General features: G+C 41.5%; 1 protein-coding gene across 4 annotated transcripts in view; it reads left to right on the forward strand.

The window, feature by feature from the left end:
- The window catches only part of arid2 (AT-rich interactive domain 2), a 43768-nt gene that overhangs the window by 15190 nt on the left and 8746 nt on the right, over nucleotides 1-19832 (forward strand). For all 4 annotated transcript variants that reach the window (XM_085436161.1, XM_085436162.1, XM_085436163.1 and 1 more), the window contains exons 5-15: nucleotides 5274-5407; nucleotides 11733-11951; nucleotides 12287-12354; nucleotides 13230-13299; nucleotides 13411-13661; nucleotides 15717-15813; nucleotides 15914-16123; nucleotides 16441-16605; nucleotides 18535-18613; nucleotides 18750-18884; nucleotides 19209-19438. In XM_085436161.1, the coding sequence (XP_085292287.1) occupies nucleotides 5274-5407; nucleotides 11733-11951; nucleotides 12287-12354; nucleotides 13230-13299; nucleotides 13411-13661; nucleotides 15717-15813; nucleotides 15914-16123; nucleotides 16441-16605; nucleotides 18535-18613; nucleotides 18750-18884; nucleotides 19209-19438 (1658 nt within the window). The remainder of the gene's footprint in view (nucleotides 1-5273; nucleotides 5408-11732; nucleotides 11952-12286; nucleotides 12355-13229; nucleotides 13300-13410; nucleotides 13662-15716; nucleotides 15814-15913; nucleotides 16124-16440; nucleotides 16606-18534; nucleotides 18614-18749; nucleotides 18885-19208; nucleotides 19439-19832) is intronic.

Here is a 19832-nt window from a genome sequence, read left to right on the forward strand (position 1 = left end):
GCATAAAATGAGCGACGAATTCCTAAACACTATGTACAGTTTGAGTTTACATCCTAAAATAACCAGGCCTAGCAGAATTACACCACATTGTGCCACCTTACTTGACAATATTTTCACTAACAATATGGAAAACAACATTGTGAGCGGATTATTAATTAATGACATCAGTGATCACCTACCAGTTTTTGCAGTTTATGACACTAATTATAAGAAAAATCAGCATGAAGAACAACTGAGATACAGACGTGTAAGGACGGAAGAAACGATGACTGCATTTAAGAACGATCCATTAAATCAGGACTGGGACAATGTGTACAAAGAAGCTGATATTGATATTGCATATGGCATATTTTTAAGAATATTCATGGAGTTGTACGATAAAAACTGTCCAACAATAAAATACAACAGAAAGCACAAATATTCAGATAGACCATGGCTCACTAAGGGTTTACAAAATGCATGTAAAAAGAAAAATACACTCTATAGGGAATACCTAAAACAAAGAACAAAAGATGCTGAAAATAAATATAAAAAATACAAAAATAAGTTGACCAATATTATACGTGTATGTAGAAAGGAGTATTATAGTAAAATATTGAACAACAATAAACATAATATGAAAGGAATATGGGATGTTTTAAACGGTATCATTAAAAATAATTCTGGACAACAAAGTTATCCACAATACTTTATCGATAATGGCAATATTATGGAAAACACTGCTGATAAGGTCAACAGCTTTAATCATTATTTTGTAAATATTGGACCAAAACTGGCAGAACAAATTCCTGAGTCACTGCCATCAGTAGAATGTAGTGAAAACCTGATTGATAGGAACCCTAACTCAATGTTCCTCACATCAGTGGAGGAAAAAGAAATAATTGACATTGTACACATGTGTAAATATAAAACATCTACTGATTGTAATGATATTGACATGAAAATCGTCAAGAAGGTCATTGAAGGAATTGTAGGACCTCTAACATATATTTGCAACTTATCATTTCAGACGGGAAAAGTGCCAAACAAAATGAAAATAGCTAAAGTTGTGCCGCTGTATAAAACCGGGGATAGACGCCACTTCACAAATTACAGGCCTGTTTCTTTACTACCACAATTCTCCAAAATCCTAGAAAACCTGTTTAATAAACGATTAGACAAATTCTTAGATAAATATAAATTACTCTCTGACAGTCAATATGGATTCAGATCAAAAAGATCAACATCTCTGGCATTAATCGAATCAATTGAGGAGATTACGAATGCTATAGATCAGAAACAGTATGCAGCTGGAGTATTTCTGGATCTCAAGAAAGCATTCGACACAATCAATCATGACATATTAATTAATAAACTGGAACGGTATGGGATTAGGGGGGTTGTACTGCAATGGGTGAAAAATTATTTAAGTGACCGGAAACAATTTGTGAAGCTGGGTGTCCATTCCTCATCATGCTTGGACATTGCTTGTGGTGTTCCACAAGGCTCTGTACTGGGTCCAAAATTATTTATTATTTATATAAATGATATTTGTAAGGCATCTGATATATTAAAATTAGTATTATTTGCAGATGACACAAATATTTTTTGTTCTGGGGGGAATCTAAAGGAGCTGCTGGATACAATTACTTCAGAAATGTGCAAAATTAAAAAATGGTTTAACAGGAACAAACTATCGCTAAATCTAAGTAAAACTAAAATTATCTTATTTGGGAATTCCCTTAGAAATGCACAAGTGCAGATTCATGTAGATGGTGTGGAAATTGAAAGAGTACTTGAACATAAGTTTCTTGGTGTGATTATAGATGATAAATTAAACTGGAAGTCTCATATAAATCATATACATAACAAAATTTCAAGAAGTGTCTCAATCTTGAGTAAAGTAAAACACATTCTGGACCACAAATCACTCCACATTCTCTATTGTTCCCTGATTGCACCGTACTTGAATTACTGTGCAGAGGTTTGGGGCAATACTTACAAATGTTCGCTATCATCAATCTTTATATTACAAAAAAGGGCCATAAGGATAATCCATAAAACTGGTTACAGAGATCATACAAATCCACTATTCTTAAAATCAAAAATTCTAAAATTCACAGATCTGGTTCATTTTCTCACAGCACAAATTATATATAAAGCAATAAATAACCTGCTTCCTGACAATATTCTAAAAATGTTTTCTAAAAGGGAACGGGGATACAATTTGAGGGGGGAATTAAATTTAAAACATCCTCGTATCCGTACAACATTAAAAAGTTTTTGCATCTCTGTGTGTGGAGTGAAGCTGTGGAACAGACTAAGTAAAGATATGAAGCAAAGTCCAAGCATGGCGCAGTTTAAAAAGCGGTTTAAGGATATGGTTTTTACAGGGTACAGGGAAAAGGTAGAGATTTGATAGGGTGTTCTTGTCTAATATTTTCATGTGTGTGCGCATGCACGGGTTTGTTGGTATGGATATATATATATATATATATAATTGTAGGCTGTGTATCCTTGAGGTGTTAATGGGGTTATTGAAAATGTGTATATGTGCGTATGTGTGTATATACGTATGTATGGATAGATAGAAACATATATGTGTATATATTTAAAAAAAAAAAAATTACACATAACATATAATGTAATTGCAAGGAGGTATTTCTGTAGTCTATTGATACTAGATAGTGGAAAAGGGGTGGGATTAAATAAGCTTATGCTTCTTCCTGCTCCTTTTTGAACATGGACGTTATTTGGAGTTGTGGTTGCTCGTTTTCCTTTTGTTTGCTTTGTTCATTTGTCTCTTTTAATTCTATTTTTTTTATATACTTTTTCAACATGTTCAAAATAAAGATTCAATCAATCAATCAATCAATAAAGTAAAGCAGTAAAGTGACCCCAAAGGCCTCAGGGCATTTTTGCGTACAGGTCGCATTCATTACGGAAATTTTAGTTGTTTGTTTTGTTTTTTTATGTTTTCCTTTTACTTGTATTGCTTTGAGTTTAATTTGAGCACATTATTTATATAATTTTTTGTTGTTTCCAGTGAAAGCAGGTGTTGATCTTACTTCCATCGTCTCATTCTTCAACTCTGCTTGTAATTTGAAGTGTGTTACATTAATTGACATATTTCCCTTAGTTACTTCACTCTAGTATCTCCCAAATAGTTTATTGTAACACATTTCCCACAGAGATGTCCAGAGTCGGTCACATCAACGTTTTCTCATCCTAGTAGGAGACCCAGTGACACTCAACCCATGCATTTTTAGTTCTTCAGCTGGACCAGCTGTGAATCGTCTGTCTGCAACATGCATAACAGAAGCAAGGAGAGTCTGCAGAAACGATGTGGGCATTCCTCAAAGAGACTCTGCTTTAGCTCTAGATTAACTGAATCTGACACACTGCCCTAAATCCCCTCCACCTGCTAGACTTATTAGCCTAAATAAATCACAAAAATGGACATAAAAGCATTCATCTGTAAATTAAAGTAACAGGAAATGTTAAGAATATGTTTTGCTGACAGGACACAGACTGAAATGCTGGGATGATTGCTGAGTAGCTTACTGATGTGACTACAAGGTGTAATGTTAGTTACAGTACATTAGCTTTAAGCATTTATCTTACGTTAGCCATTGTAAACACAGGGGGTCACGGCTGACTTCACAGCAGGAATGTCAACAAAATGCTAAAGTGTGTTTAAGGATGACATGAGAATAATGTTAATACAAACTGAAACTCATTCACCTTGAGTTCTGTGAGATCTTTTAGGTGCTTTACTAAATTTTAAGCATTTTCTCATGTGGTCTGAAAAGGATGATTGCATCATTTGGATGTTATCATTTGAGAATCAGTTATCAGCCAGTGGTTATCCGCTGCAAACGCAAAGTGCTTCCGTACCCGACTCTCTTTGTATCAGCCAGTCTGTTCAGATCCGTGTCGGCAGCCACACTAGTTGCTGTCTTCCTCGTGTAGTTTCTCCTATGCTTGTGGGTTCTTCTTCTTCCAATCAGTGGCTTTTTGCAGTGAGAGATTACTGTGGATGCGGTCGGCTGTATCGTCTAGTAGCTGTGTCTTTAAGGATGGTAGTACTTCAGTGTTGGCACTTTACAGTATAAACCTACTCCAACGCAACTATGAGAAGTAACTACAAACAGTGTTATTTTCTTTCATTCCTTTTAGTTTTACTGTTTGTTTGTTCGTTGTTTTTTTTTATCGGGCATAGTTGCACATGTTTAGCACTATCTGAAAATTCAAGAGTGGACTTTTCACCATGCAAGAGTGTGTGATTATCACAGAGCATTATTTGTGTTGGGGTTTTTCTTTCCTTTTTTTATTATATAAACAAATCATTGCCAGTTGTGCTCTTTCCATCTTTGCCATCACGGCTGCTCTTTTGTTTTGTGGCTTCTTCTCGCCGAGCTATTTAAAGCCATATCACTGAAGGAAATGTGTGTATGAAGAAAAGTTATTTGTTGTTTTTGTTCTCCGACTCAGAGATCCGGATTTAGAAAAAGCTGAAATTGAAAACGGTCTTTGCGTTGCCTCTGTTTCCTAAAGCTTTAGAGCTGGGATGTCAGACTGATTTTACACTGTGGCACACATCGGACCCTCTTTGATCTTATGCGGGCTGGACCAGCGTAAGCTCTCCTTTCTGTCACTGTAAAGAAGTTTAGCGACACATTTAATCCCTCGGGTATTTTTAAATATCAGAAAAAGAAGTAGAAAATGATACCTCTGCTTTTCGACATGATAAAGAAATTATGCTTTGGGCTTAAAGTGTAAGAAATAAATGTGTAACATTATTGAAAAAGTTCTGTTAGCTCATTGCACAGACTGTCCTGTAATAAAAAAAAATAGCAAGATTACTACTGTAGTAGTAGTAGTAATCTTTTACTACTGTAAAAGTCATACATTTCTATAGTGGATACTGAAAAAACAGGAACTTTCTGTCATTTAATTGTTGCATTACGCATTCACTTTGTAGCATGAATGGGTGGAGGCCTTTGTCAGCAGGAAAAGAAGTATAACTTATGAAGATGCAGTTAAGAGTAATAAAGTTCTCCTTCACATTTTCTAAAGCAGTCCAGTTAATCTGAAATTTTGTTTGCCCTCATTCTTAGAACAGCTTCAGCCAACAACTAACTTAAAACTCTAAAACATCGACTTCAGCCCTTCTGTGCTCTCAAAAATCTGCCTGTGTGCATTAAAAAAAAAACAACCTTGCACCTTGAAAAGGAAGTAGCTCAGATGTTTGCTTATCCTGTTTTCCCTCTCTCTCTCTTCCCGCCGCACAGATACTTGGAGAAGTATGAGAAAGTCCACCACTTTGGCGAGGATGACGAGGAAGCGCAGCCAGGGAATCCCAAAGCCTCTCTTCCAATCGGTGCAATTCCCAACTCTTATAACTACCAGCAACACATTGTATCAGGTAAAGTCCTGTCTGTGATCACTGTGTTTCTCTGTCACGTCTGTGTCACGTACAGGTGTCCAGTTTCTGCTTGCATACGTTTTCTTTCTCACTTGTTCATTTCTCTGAAGTTCATCCCATCTGTGTCTCGGTCTCTCTCTGCCCTTTGGCTAACTCAAGCACTCAGTCCTCACACAGGCATGATTGCAGCAGCGCATCACTTCATCAGCGCTGGGTGTGTGCAACAAATGCAGAGCTGATCAGCCCTCAGGTTAAGCATATGCACAGAAATACGACTCTGCCATTTGTTTCTAGGATTTTTGTTTTCATCACTTGAATTTATTGTGACGAATCGGAGAGCTTTGTCTCCGATAGTGTTAGATGACACACTGTGGTGTGTTACAAATTCATGTGAGCTTTTCATGTTCTGGCATCAAGCAGGCTTCATTTGCTCGTTCTGCTGTGGAGGTTAGAAACACTAATGAGCTCATGTGATACAGCCTTTTGTAAAAGGTCTAATTGTAATTTTCTAGTTTTAAACGTCTGAGCCTTTAAGCATGCGTAGGGCATCCTTATGTGTGTTTCTCGGCAGGCAGCTCTCCCTTCATCCACAGCCTTTGTGCTTTACACAGATGCCAGATCCACCTGCTAAGATGCAGGGTTTTTGTTTAGACTGGGTCTGTTAAGGCTCAACTATACCTCAAGTCCACCAGGATCCACTTGGGTCCGTCTGATGTAGAATTACAGTGATCGCCAGACTTAACGCAGATGACCTCGTGCCTGGTTGTTTTCCTGACTGTGGATAATTTACATTATAGTTCAACTACCCATGGCAGCAGACTTTGAATGGTAGGAATGACTGCTCAGCCATTGAATAACCAGGTGTCGACGACTGCATATAATCAAGACTTTATACTCTCTGCAGTCCAAATACTACACAGGAAACCCCCTCAGTCCTGATTCTCCTGGCAGGGTTTGCTGTAGTATATTACAGGATTTCAAACACACTGTGTTGTCTCTTTACTGCTACGTGTAGTTATTCAGTGAAGGTCTATTCTTTGCCAGGAAAAGCCAGACATTGGTGTCAGCCCAGTTCACCCCACACATAGACTTTGCTTGGCTTGGCTGCACAGGTGCGTGAACTGTTCTTAACGAGTGTATTTGGTGACTTATGTAGTTTTTGGTCCAATTGAGAGAACGGACCGGCTCGCCTGCCAGGCTGCTCTTGAGGCGTAGCTCAGTCTCAGTCTTTCAGTTACTTCTTCAGACAGTTGGCGTCTGCCTTGTTAACCTCTATCTGCAAACCTAATGACATCTACCAGCCGATCACTGTTGATCTGTGATGGCTAATCAATTTGTTGCTGAGAAAGATGGCACGATGAGAGGCTCAAAGACTCTAAAATATGAGTGTTTTTTTTTCCTTTAGAGGTTGACTAGCGATCTAAGCACGATTGGTCTGTGTACGAGTAAAACCAAAGAGACCAATTTGCGTTATTTTAGCAGAAATCTGCATTTTGGTCTTGTGTCAGGATAACTAAAGTAAACGACCTGTGGGATAGTCGAGCCTCTCTGCTGTTGGTCCAATTCACGACTCTGCTTTATTGTACTTTTCATTTAATCCCTTTTGTTACACAGTGACTCATTTAATTCAGATTTCACCTTGCTAAGTGCTGCTGTGTTTGAGCTGAGCCTGCGAAGCATGCAGTGATTTGTCTGTGCCTTTTTCATTTTCTTGGAAGTTGCTTACACACACCTAAGCGTTGACTAATTATTTTTCAAAGCCAGGCATGCAGCCACTTTCTTTACAAAAAGCAGCCCCTGAAGAGTCACATTATATTTCACACAAAATGTTTCTGCGTATGCATCCAAGGCCGGCCTCTTGTCTGTTTTGTCAGGCGGCGCTCACACACACACACACAGTGTGAGATATCCATTAGCCTCACAACGTTGTAGAGCTGACCGCTGGGCTGCTCTCAGAGGTAATTGACTGTCCTGACAACAGTTATTGATGAAGGGAAGAGGGAAGCACTTGTTGGTTTTCCCTTTGCCTCACTTTAGATTAGAGTCTCCAGCCTTTCAGTCGCAGGCTCTTTCCTTGCTGCCCGCTGAGCTAATTGACTCCAAAACACGACCATGGAGGGGCAGAAAACACGACAAATGGTGGTGAACTTAACTGCGGCTTGTAAGGTTTTTTTTTTCTTTTTCCCCCCCCTTCCACCTTCATTCACTAGCCAAAGAACAGTTACTCCCCCATAATACTTGTTGTACAACACTTTTATTCCTGCTTTTTTTCCCCTAAAGCTTGTGATTGTAAGTATTATGTCGTATTGAGCGGTGATGATTCACTAATTCTGTGCTTGTAATACTCAAACGCTCTTGCATGCCCTTGGCTCAAACCATTAATTTGAAATCAGTTGTAATCTGTATGATGGAAGGAGAGCTCATGATGACAAAGTGTAACAGTTCTGCGTAGCTTTACGGCGACTTTTATTTTCGACGCCCACACTTTTTATGCTTGTGGTTCTCTCAGCGTGTTGTTTTCACCATTAAAGGTCGAAACAGCAGCTGTACATTCACCTAACTTTAAGCAGCACACAAAGATGGTATTAACCTGACCACCACAGAGTTAGAGCTGCAACCACCAATTTCATCATGGCTTCATTGTTGGCTTAATTTCTCAGGTTTTGCCTATAAATACATTAGCACTTAACTTACAAATGAATTGGAAAATATTTTCATCGACACATTTGACAAGTTGTATATTTAAGAAGAAAATAGATTACAGAAGATTAATGAGTTCATCAGTTTGTTGCTCTGCTAATTGCAGCATTAAACAGCCCATGCGGTGATTTCCATGTCAGTCACGTCTGTTTGAGGGACTAAAGATGACAGGCATCCGGTATTCATTTGCTCGGTGCGCACAGAGATTTCTCCATATTCTCTTAAATCTTTTGATGGTATTTGCTGTAGATGATGAGATGATCAAAGGCTTTGCAATTTTATGTTAAGGAACACAAGTGTTCTACAATTTATAGACAGTTTTTTGCAGATGAGTGGAACTCTGGGTCTCTAAGATGCTCTTTTTATACCCAGGCATGTTGCTAACTTGCTGCCAGTTAATCTAAATAGTTGCAAAATCTTTGTCCAGCTGCGTCTTTTTTGGATATCTTAGTTTTCTAGCCTTTTGTTGCTGCCTTAGAATTCTTTTTATCCCCATTAAATGGTAAAACATCTGTTTAAACATGTTTTCTTAGTTCTATTGTGAAAACATTTATGGGTTTATGAGCTTTTTAAGTCATTTAATTGGTTTTATTTAAATTTTTTTACATCGTTCCAACATTTTCAGAATTGGGTTTAAAGAAGCTATATGAAAATAAAGTTTTGAGCCTAAAAAGAACAGTAAAAAACGTAGAGCCTGTAAAAGTACCGTCTGTTGCCCAAATGCAAACTATGAGCTCTGTTTCCACAGACTAGGGGGCTCATGATTAAAGGGCTCTGCTTTTAGAAACTTTAGGAATCACAAGTAAGTTTTAAGTGTGAGAACTATGTGCTCTATTAGGATAATATGGAACTATGAGGCCTTTTTAAGGTGGCATGAATGTTTGCCGCCATGCACCAAACTCTTTGGTTTGACGTCTGGCCCTCAACGTTTTGGGAATCATCTTCGCAAAACTTGAAGTTGAGACTTTTGACAGGTTGCTAGCATGCTTGTAGGCTTGGCACATGGTCATCTTGGCTATATTATTTAAGAGTCGTAGCGATAAATGTTAAATGTGCATTTCTTTACCTTCTTTTATGAGCTGATTTAGAATTTTTGTTTTTATTTAAACATTTTGACGCTGGTTGTAAACTCCAACATTTGAAATCACGCCATCTTTGAACATTTAACTGCTGTAAAACTGATTTAACACAACAGATTCCGATTAGACGCTGCCTTCTGATTCGCTGCTAGGCCAGTAACAATTAACAAGGCTGCTATTGGCTGGTGTTTGCAATGTGTGGCTGATTTATCAGCTGCCAGTTTCCATCATGGCAGCAAAGCTTCGGCACAAGTGGGATGGCCCTCGTGTTATCATTGCAACACTTACTGAAGCTACCATAAAATTGTTTATGAAGACCGATATTAGCGTCCCGTTGGTGTGATCATGAAACCCCTTACATACATACTTGATGGCAAGAAGGTATCTTTTATTCACAGTGACACTGATGTGTCTGCAGTGAGCGGATACTGGCTGATTTTTGTGCACTGCCTCTGGTAGATCTTTGAGAAATGAAGCCCATTTGTACCACAGGCCCTGAATTTAAATATAACTATACTGCATAGTGAGCGGTAATTATTTGACAGCTTTTCTGGAAACCTCTCACCGAGCCTCTCTTTACACTGTTGTCTCTGAGGCGCGCGACAACTGTTAATTCATTCCTGCTCATAAAGCCTGCACCCGTCAGACGAGCCGATGTCTATCAGTCCTCTGCGCCTCTGTTCGGCGGCCGGCTCGCTGCAGGTGCTGGAGGACAAGCTCAGGCAGGCAGCTTCTGAATAGAGCCGTAGCTGCTATAATGGCAGCTCAGCTGAATTACATTTGGCTTCACAAACCTTTTCAGCATGGAAATCAGATTCACTCAGCAGGACTCCCCCCTCTCTCTCTGTTATGATTGGTTTCCAGAGGCAGCAGTCTACAAAGACCCTGCACCACAGTGAAATAGCCACTGTTTGGGGGAGGGAAATGACACCTATGCACACAAAATGATGGATGGCAGAAAATCCGGCAGTAGCACAGGGAGGAATCTCAGGTCTTTGCTTACAAAATGATTGCACCTCCACACCGGAGAGCTTCTCAGTAATAATAGTGAAATCGGGCCTTGTTTTTCCCACACAGCTAGCAGTTGGGATTACAAGTCTTTTGATTATAAAACCTTCATCATGGAGGCTGACTGATTCACATTCAGATGCAATTAAAAGTTAAAGGGTGTTCATAAGTCGAGACCAGACACATCAGACTAATCTGAGCTAAAAACAACTTCGTGCCCATTTCGTTTGCTGAAACTTCAGTTAAAGGAAATGGAAACAGGGGCTGAACTTGCTGAAAGTGTGCAGGCAAATGTAGTCCTCTGAGGGACCGGCTGAAGGCCGCTGCCTTCTCACTGCTCAGATTTACATGATGTTGTCATTACTTTGAAAACACTCATACAATGTGCTGTCCTGCTTCATTGTTGATCATTTAAAATCAAATAAAACTCCAAACCAACTGCAGAGTCACTGATGGCTGTTGACAGGAGGCCCATGATGAACCTTACCTGACTTTAAACCTCCTAATTAACACTTTGGCTTCTTTCACACTTGTCACCCGCTCGTGTCGTGACTACCACCGCATCTTCTTTTATGTCACAAGTGACATTACTTCACAGCGTCGCAGCTAAATCAGAAGCTGATCTCATACTTGAACTCTGAAAAATGTCACGACACAGTCTGAACTTACCCTTTTGTAAAAATGTAGCACGCAGCGTTAGTTTTTGTCAGCCATGTTCTCCATCCACCCATCTGTCATCTTAACTGCTTGTCAAAGTCAGGGTCGTGAGCTTGACAGATTGCCAGTCACTATTTATCTTAACATGGCTGTCTTTGGACGGCAGGGGGAGGGTGTCATACAGGCTCCACACTGTGAGGCCACAGTGCTCACCGCTTCACTGCTGTGTGACCTGCACTGCTCACATCAGCACACAGACTTTGTACCACAAAGCTGGCGAGTTCAGTGTAGGTGTTGAGCGCTTGTTCCCACTCTCTCCTGGAAGGGTTCAGGGCTACAGAGCACGTGTAAAAATGACTACAGCGAATAAGGCAGCTAAAGCTCCTCAGTGAGGTGAAGGCCTAGCTCCTGCCATAAGACTTTGACAGAGTAATTCATGCTTTTATTACCTCTTGGCATTCTTCATATGTTGGCTCTGATCGCTCGTTATTTTGTCGCCTGGCTGCACTAAATTGCAGCAGCTCGTGTTTTGACGGGGAGAAACGGCCGGATCACATCACACCTACGCTGGTCTCCTCACTCCGACTTCCAATCAGTTTCACGATCCAGGATCTGTTAAGTAAGGTGGTGACACCTTAAAGAGCAAACAGCCTTATTTACTTTAGATGATTTTTTAGTGTGTTTATTGTGACTCTGTGACTGTTATGTATAAAATATGTTTTGTATAACCTGTACAGCACTTGTATAACCTCAACTGAGTTTGTTTGCTTGAGGTTGCTATAGAAAGCAGGTATGTGACATTTCTCCCACCTCACTGATATTTAATTCTCCTTTTTTTTTTTTTTTTTTTTTTTTTTTTTTTTTTTTTTTTCCCCCTTCAGACTATCTCCGCCAAAGCTATGGACTGTCTACGGACTTCGTTCCACCATGTGACTACAACAAACTGGTGCTGTCTCTCCTTTCGGGCCTACCCAATGAAGTGGACTTTGCCGTTAACGTTTGCACGCTGCTTTCCAACGAGAGCAAGCACGCCATGCAGCTGGACAAGGACCCCAAACTGGTCACGTTGCTTCTGGCACACGCCGGCGTCTTCGATGACTGTACGTTCCTCAGCTCTTCACATACTGAACAGTAGCATTATAACATTTAGATAAAAAGACTGAGGTTGTTTACCTTGGTTTAGTAAAAAAGCATTTTCATTTTAATTGTGCTTCCCTAAAGAGGAGCAATTATTCTGTGGGCATGAATCTCCAAATATTTTCCCAGTTTGCCGCCTCCCCTCTCTCACCTCTTTGTTCTAGGATCAAAGGTTCTGTCTTCTTAGCAACCCCTAAATATAATTTGTCAAAGGGGAATTGAAGAAGAAGGGAAAAGAGAGAGATAATACCATGCTAAGCCCAGGCGCTCCCTCTAACATCCCTCTGTGTCTTTGCAGCGCTAGGCAGCTTCTCTGGGGTGTTTGGGATGGACTGGAAGGAGAAAACCTCCCGAGACTTCGTCAGGGTAAGTTCTACATTTTTAATTTATTTTTTACAAAAAGTCTAATGTTCTCCGACCTTTTCCTGCTAAATGTGCGCTGCTTATACTGAGAAGCCACAGAGCACGTGTGACTCTGTACAGTGTGAAGATTGGCAGGAATCCAGCACTTAATCCTGACAAAGGGATTTCTCTGAGGCATCTTTAAGACAGAATGGAGGTCAAATGACTTTGATCTCAGTCGATTTAAGAGGCATGCATAAAAGTCGAGTCAGGACAGACAAATAATGCACTGTAGGATTTAATTTTGCCTCAGTCATACAGGCTTTACTTTGGCTCCAAGTCACGAGGTCACAGTGAGGTCAAAGATACTTTGTATCCTGTTGGAAGGCTGACCTCAAATCAACAATACATCTACAGGTTGTTCTGAATTTACTGAAGACTTGTTTTTATTTATTTTGAAACTGTACAGTCTTATGCAAAAGTCTTGAGCCAGGCTGTTTTTGTAATATTTCAATCATGCACAAGACTGGCAGCAGGTCTTGTGTCAGATTACAGCTTCACGGTGAGCTGATCTGATCTATGCCACTGACAATGTTTACTAGCATAAATCATGAGAGCTGTATGGTCATTTTTCTTTCTTGCACTTTTATAAAGTTCAAGTTTGTTTTGCAACCACAGAGGTCACCCTCTTTTTAAAGTTGTTCCTTAAGTAAGTCTAACTGACTTACTCATACCCCAGCTTAGTTTTTTTTTATGCTCACACTGTGGTAGCTGCGGATTTATTAGGGCTGTTCGAGGCAGTCTGACCATCCCAAAAACCCACTGCTGCTGAATTTGGATCCAGCTGAATTATTAGCTGAATTTGGAGCGCACAGCTAAGAGCTTCTATTTGTTCACAGTTCTGGAAAGAGGTGGTGGAGGACGCTGAAGTCAGGGAGCTGATCTGGGACAAGAACAACCCAGCACAAGGTAAATGCACACTTATACAGTACACATGTCCCTCCTTTGAGCACCCCTCCCATTCATACACTATGTGCTTATACCCTCACCCGCTGTAAGTTGTTCCTGTTCTCTCTGCAGATGGTACGTCGTGCGCGGAGCGCTGGCAGAGCCTCTTCCACCCTCCGCGGACCGCGGGCATCAGCGACATGGAGGCCCAGCGGGTGCTGCAGATTGCCGTCATCCTGCGTAACCTCTCCTTCGAGGAGGCCAACGTCAAGCTGCTGGCGGCCAACCGAACGTGCCTGCGCTTCCTTTTGCTCTGCGCCCACTGTAACCTCATCTCACTCCGACAGCTCGGACTGGACACTTTGGGCAACGTGGCTGCCGAGGTAGGTGTGGGTTTGTGATGGTACAATGTGCTAAAAATAGCTTCACGTGGAGGTACCCTTTCCCGTGTTAGGGATATGTGTCAGATCAGTGAAGTAGTTAAGCTGAACAAGAAATGAAGGAAATTTGCTTTCAAATGTAGGTCACTGTGACACACAGAGTTGTCATTTCTTACCCAAAATACTTCAGTGGAGCTTGAGAACAGCAAGTTGAGTTGATGTTAGTGTGATGGCGTCCTTCAGTGCAGTTCATGTGTTAGCTAAACCCCTCCCCTCTGCAGCGATTGTCCAGTCATAACAGCAGCATCTGTGGCCAGCAGATCTGTGGAGCTGTGGGTTTCGCCTCATTGAAGTGGCACATGTTAGGCTGTAGTAAAAGCAGTGCTCTATATTTGATTTGTGTAGGTGTTGTTGGGTTTTTTTCCCCCTTGTAGCCTTACCAAAACACAGCAGCAAAAATATATAGACTCAGTTCAATCTGCAATTTCTCTCTTAAGCTGCCAGTGTGGCATGCAAGAAATGACAGCGTGACGGGTGTATCCGACATTAGTTAGCCACATATTTAAAGTCTGGGATCATTTCCAGCTAAGTGATTTCATGTTTTGACCTTAGTAGAGGCAAGGATTACTTCCATGCATGCTATTAAGTACACCTGTTCACATGCTCACTGACACAGCTATTTAATCAGCCAATAACATAGTAGCAACTCATTTAAGCATTCAGGCATGTTTAAGATGACCTGCTTTAAAACCAAGCGTCAGAATAGTGAAGGAAGGTGATTTTTTTTGTATTATTATTTTTGGTTGATGGTGCCAGACAGGCATTTGAATATTTCAGAGACTGCTGATGGACTGTAAACTCTGAAAGCTCGACACATCGAACCTTGAAGCAGATGAGCTACAGAAGCCACTCTTGTTAGCAAAGAACAGGAAACCGAGGCTATAGTTCACAGTGACTCAAATCATCTCAAACTGGACTCTCCAATATGACAATGAGTTCGCTGCACTCAAATAGGTTTCCACAGCCACAAGATCCAGTACAGTGATTTTGGCCTGTGTTTCCAGCACCTTGCTGAAAATGATTAAGTCAGTTCTGAAGCAATAGGAGGTCCCACCCGGTACCCCCTAATAATAAAACGCCCTGTGAGTGTATAAATGACAAAAAATAAAGAATACCAGAGTAGCTTAACCGCTGCCAGCTCCTGGACTTCAGCAGTGGAAATCAGCAGTGACTGTTGTCGAACTTTCACTTGCTGAACAGCCTAACATGCTTATATTCTTCCAAAATCAGATGGATTAATGATTAAATTAGTTCCTGCTCATAAATATGCGGACATATCTACTAGATTCATTAGAAGACACGTGGTGTATCAGCTGTAGCTGTAGGTTTCCAGGAGAAACGACAACAGATGGTGTATCAGCATCATTTCCACACTGTTGGCCTTTCAGCATAACATTTACATATTTATTAGACCGGGGTGAATTCTCATATTTATTTATTTTTATCGGCTTTAGACAAATACTGAAGACTCAACATGCAGAAATATTTCAAATTGAGTTGTGGCCGCAGTGAGCATCACAGCCTGGCCACTGGCCACGGCCTGTTTCCTTTTAAACTGAATGTTTATTGGTATAAAAAACATGTCCGTGTGGCCCATATTTAGTGGAAACTGTGTGCATCACAGAGACAGTTGAGCTTTTGATGTCATTACTTGAGTCATGGGTTTTAGATGCGATACTGCAAGAATGTAAATATAAACATTTTCAAACACCTTCTCTTTCCTAATATGTTATACTCAACACATCGTGGCTGCCATCATGGAATTCATGTGTCCTTGTACTTTTTTTTTCTTTTTTAAATTACAGTAACTTTGTGCTTTGATTTGATTGAGTGCACTTAATATTTGAATGTTGGCTTTCCTGTCTCCTCCTCTGCTCTCAGCACGGCGGGGCAGCGAGTCCACTGTAAAACGTCTTTAATGAATGTTGCAGGTCTTGCCAGCTGACTTGCTGGAGTGATGGTGGCACCGTTGTATAAATCTTGTCTGACTTCTTGTAGCTCCAGCTGGATCCCGTTGACTTTCGGACGACACATCTGATCTTTCACACGATCACTAAATGCTTGATGTCCAGGGACAGGTTTCTCAAAATGAGAGGTAGGTGTTTGCTACTTTAGTTTCTGCCTCTAGCAAAGTATTTTTGTGTACAAAGGATCATGGGTTAATTAACTGCGTGTGTGTTTTGTGCGTCTTTTAGCCATGGAGATCCTGGGTAACCTCAGCAAAGTGGAGGACAATGGTGTGCTAATCTGTGAGTACGTGGACCAGGACTCATACAGGGAGGTCATGTTGCTCCTCACCCTGCCGGACCTCATGCTCCTCATGGCCTCCTTGGAGGTGCTATACCTGCTGGCACAGCTCGGAGAGATCCCATGCAGCAAGATCGCCTTCGTTGACCACAGCATAGGTACAAATCGACCGTTACCTCGTGCTTTATAACTCACGGAGGCCACTTGTGGTAATGTCTGCTTCCCAATTTGTCATGCTAGCCTGACTGTTAAAGAAGGCTCATTTCCAGCTCTAAAATATATTAATGGATGTGATAAAGGAGAACATGCAGAGGGTTGGTGTGACAGATGAGGATGCTGGGGATGGTGTCAGATGGAGGCAACCTCTAAAGGGAGCAGCCACAAGAAGGAGGACTTGTACTAAAGTAGCTGTTCATGAATCACAGTTCATTATTTAATCTTTTTTTTCCCCCATGTTCTTTCTTCTCCTGCTCAGACTTGTTGGTTCGGTTAGTATCTGTAGACCTTCATACGTTTGGACCTGACGCCCTAACAGCGGTGCGGTTGATTGAGCATCAGGCGAACGCCGACCAGGCAGCTGAGGTCCGACCACAGCTGGTCGAGCAGGTACCCGCGGCCGTGCAGGGAGCTCCAGCACCAGGTGAGCAGTGGTCTGACACAGCTGAATGGCTTAATACAGTCACACCCGGAAGTGAGAGGGGAGATTTAAAAAGAGCTTGTTTTGCTTTGATTTGCATTCAGTGGTGTGATGTAGAGCAAACAGATGGAAATGGTGAAGATGCTGAGTGTGGCCACCTGAGATAGAGCTGTCAGTTAGTTCACCTGGTCTTAGGCTGTCAGTCATACATCAGCGTTCTGGGTCCAACTTAATATTTATGCCAGCTGCATCATCCAGGGAAAAAGTGCAGATACAGGTCGTTACTGTACAGCTTGTAAGAGTCTGTAAACAACAAGCAGACTTTGAGACAGGACAGTCAAAAGAGGTCCGCTGGACACACACAGAGGAGATGGTGGAGGGGTTTCCTGTTTGAACTTGATGAAGAGCTGTGAGAGATCCTGCAGACCTCTGCAAACATGAGTAATTACATCTGTGTATAGCAGTGTTTCACAGAGAGGACACAAGCCTCTTTGATGGTTTTTTTTTTTATACTTTTTAAAGAGGAATGGTTTCGTTTTTCTCCTGCTTACTCGTGAAGTCTTTCCACATTTTCCTCTTATTGTTTTCTGATGTTTACCCATCTCAAAGCAGTTAGCTTGTTTCTTAGTAGATGTTATGGTAAATGGAATGGTTCTTGTATAGAGTGTTTGTAGTCTGATGGATGAATCCGGGGCAGTTAAGGGGTTCAGTATTTTGCCCTTAGTTCAGCACGCAGCCTGTACGAGCCAGGGATCAAACCACGGATCTGATTGGCACATCAGATCCGTAACCTCATTGGGTTTTGCATTGATCCTCTATAGTGTCTCCAAACTACTGAGAAGCCATGTGCTGCTGGCAACAAAGACTGACGTAGCAGTAAACACCATGCTTGCTGAAGAACAGCTGTTGTATCGCTATTGGCCTTTTTCAAAATCTTCACACAAGATATTTTTAGACGGCATCAAAACTTTTAAGAGCTGGAATTTAAGTCAATACAATTGGTATGCCTATATCATTGCCTTGTATCATTTTCATCTGATACTAAGGGGTCGAGATGGAAGAGGAGTTTTTATGCAAAAAGAGCATAGAAAGGCGTCTAGATAATGCAAATGCCCTCAAAGCACCACCACTAAATCCACCAGAGATTACTCTGTCGTTGGTGTGCTGTACAGATAGAGGGTATCGGATAATTCCTCAGAACTGTGAGCTGTACGTGTGAGTTACTGGAGTGCAGCTTCACCAGCACGAACCCAACAGGAAACCAAACAGAAGTCTGTTTGCATCATTTTACATCAGGTTTTACACAATGAGTACTCAAAGCAGGCCTGCAGATTTCTCCATGGCAGAGGGGGCACAGTTTAAAAAAAAAAACAACTCAAGAAGCTATTGTAAAATGTTTTTGAGCTTTTTCTGTGTGTCTGTGGTGAAACCAGTGCATTGAAGCAGACAGAAAAATACAAACTTTAAGTAAAACAAACATGCAACACTTCAGAAAGTCACTGATTTATCTTAAAAATAAATGCGGGGTTGCGTTTTTACCACACGCGTCTGTGTGTCAGGAAAAAGGCAGTGCACATGTAAAACAACTGCAACAACTCCTCAGAGGGGGGTGTGTGTGTGTGTGTGTGTGTGTGTGTGTGTGTGTGTGTGTGTGTGTGTGTGTGTGTGTGTGTGTGTGTGTGTGTGTGTGTGTGTGTGTGTGTGTGTGTGTGAGAGAGAAACCCTTCTAACCTTGGCAGTGTCATTCCTAAGTTGTACTCTGCAGGCCTGCTACTGCAAAGTTATCACTTTGCTGCCATCTAGTGGTTAGCCTGGGTAGCACTACCTTCTTGAAATTGAGTCGGTGCATATTTTCCTTTTGCTTTGCAGTGCAGTTTGTAGCATTAAATCAGTTTCTAATGTAAATGGGTTTTTCCATTTTTATCTCCTCAGTAACAAGAGTTTCAGTTCAATCCTCTCAACCTCCGCCTGGCATTGTTGAACTGGACGGGGAGAAGTTTACACTGCAGTGGTGAGATGAATGTATTCCTAGTCGTGCACAGTCTTAATTTGAATAAAGGAAAAACAGAGTTTAGTGTGAGGAAGGAGCTGCTGTGTCTCCCCGCTTTAAACCCTCTCCGTTGATGCTGTCTGCTTCTTCCAAACAGGCTAAATGCACACTTTGAGACGAACCCAGAGGGCTCCGTGTCTCGATCTGAAATGTACTCAGAGTACCTGGCCACATGCAGTAAAATGGGCCGCAGCAACATCTTGAACTCCACCGGCTTTCTCAAATGCCTGCGGTCAGTCCTGATTCCTCCTCCTGTCTGATCCTTTCTATGTTGCTCCAGTGTAAAACACCACTTAATGTCTGTGTTCTGAACAGAGATGAGCCACAACAGATTCTCTACAGTTTTCTCATTTTATAGAGCAACTTTAATAAATCAGTTTAAGTAATAATTACATGCATCCTCCAGCTTTGTAGGACACAAGTTTCTTGAAGGTTTGAAGGACCAGAAAATGTGAAAATTGTATGCTTTAAATGTCTGATTTAGTCAAATATGGATGTGTAGATACACAAATCAAGTATTAGAATTCTATGGGTGTCTTTACTCCTGCCACCACAGGACTGTGTTCCCCAACCACACGATGCGGAGGCAAGAAGAGCCAAAGGCCAACGGGCAAGTTCAGATCCTCCTGGTGGGGCTAAGGCGGCGGTCGATCCCCCTGCCCATCCAGCTGTACTACCAGCAGCCTCAGCAGCAGCAACAGCCGGTTCCAGCAGCAGCAGCATCGGCGCCGCCACCTCCAGCAGCCCGACACGATGCACCTGGAGACCCTCAGGCCCCACCCCCAGGTAAAGCTATAACAGTGAATCACTTTCACATAAAAGCTACACATAAACCTGTACACAGAGCCAGCTTTTGCTTTCTCACTTTACATGCTGACCTTATGATTTGTTTGCCTGTGGCTCAGACTTGATGGGATTCAGAGAGGGGGAAAAAATAGAAAAAGGTTTTGGTCAACAACTCAGAAAACATCTAAATGTCATAGGAGCTATAACACACACCAGAATAGTGATAGTGCAGAGGTGGATGCTGGCGGGGTTGTAGAGAGCAGAGCTGGTACCGCTGGGACTGAGATGGCTGAACTAATTACAAAAGCAAATATATTGAGGAAACGATCAAAGGAAAAGAAGTTACTTGGAGGACCTGGCTAGTGAAATTGAGAGAGTGCAGCTTTGCTGCGTC

Source organism: Copadichromis virginalis, linkage group LG17, assembly GCF_057382275.1.
Source record: "Copadichromis virginalis isolate Kocher_CV1m ecotype Utaka linkage group LG17, C_Virginalis_male_GT1.1, whole genome shotgun sequence".
Classification (NCBI taxonomy): Eukaryota; Metazoa; Chordata; class Actinopteri; order Cichliformes; family Cichlidae; genus Copadichromis; species Copadichromis virginalis.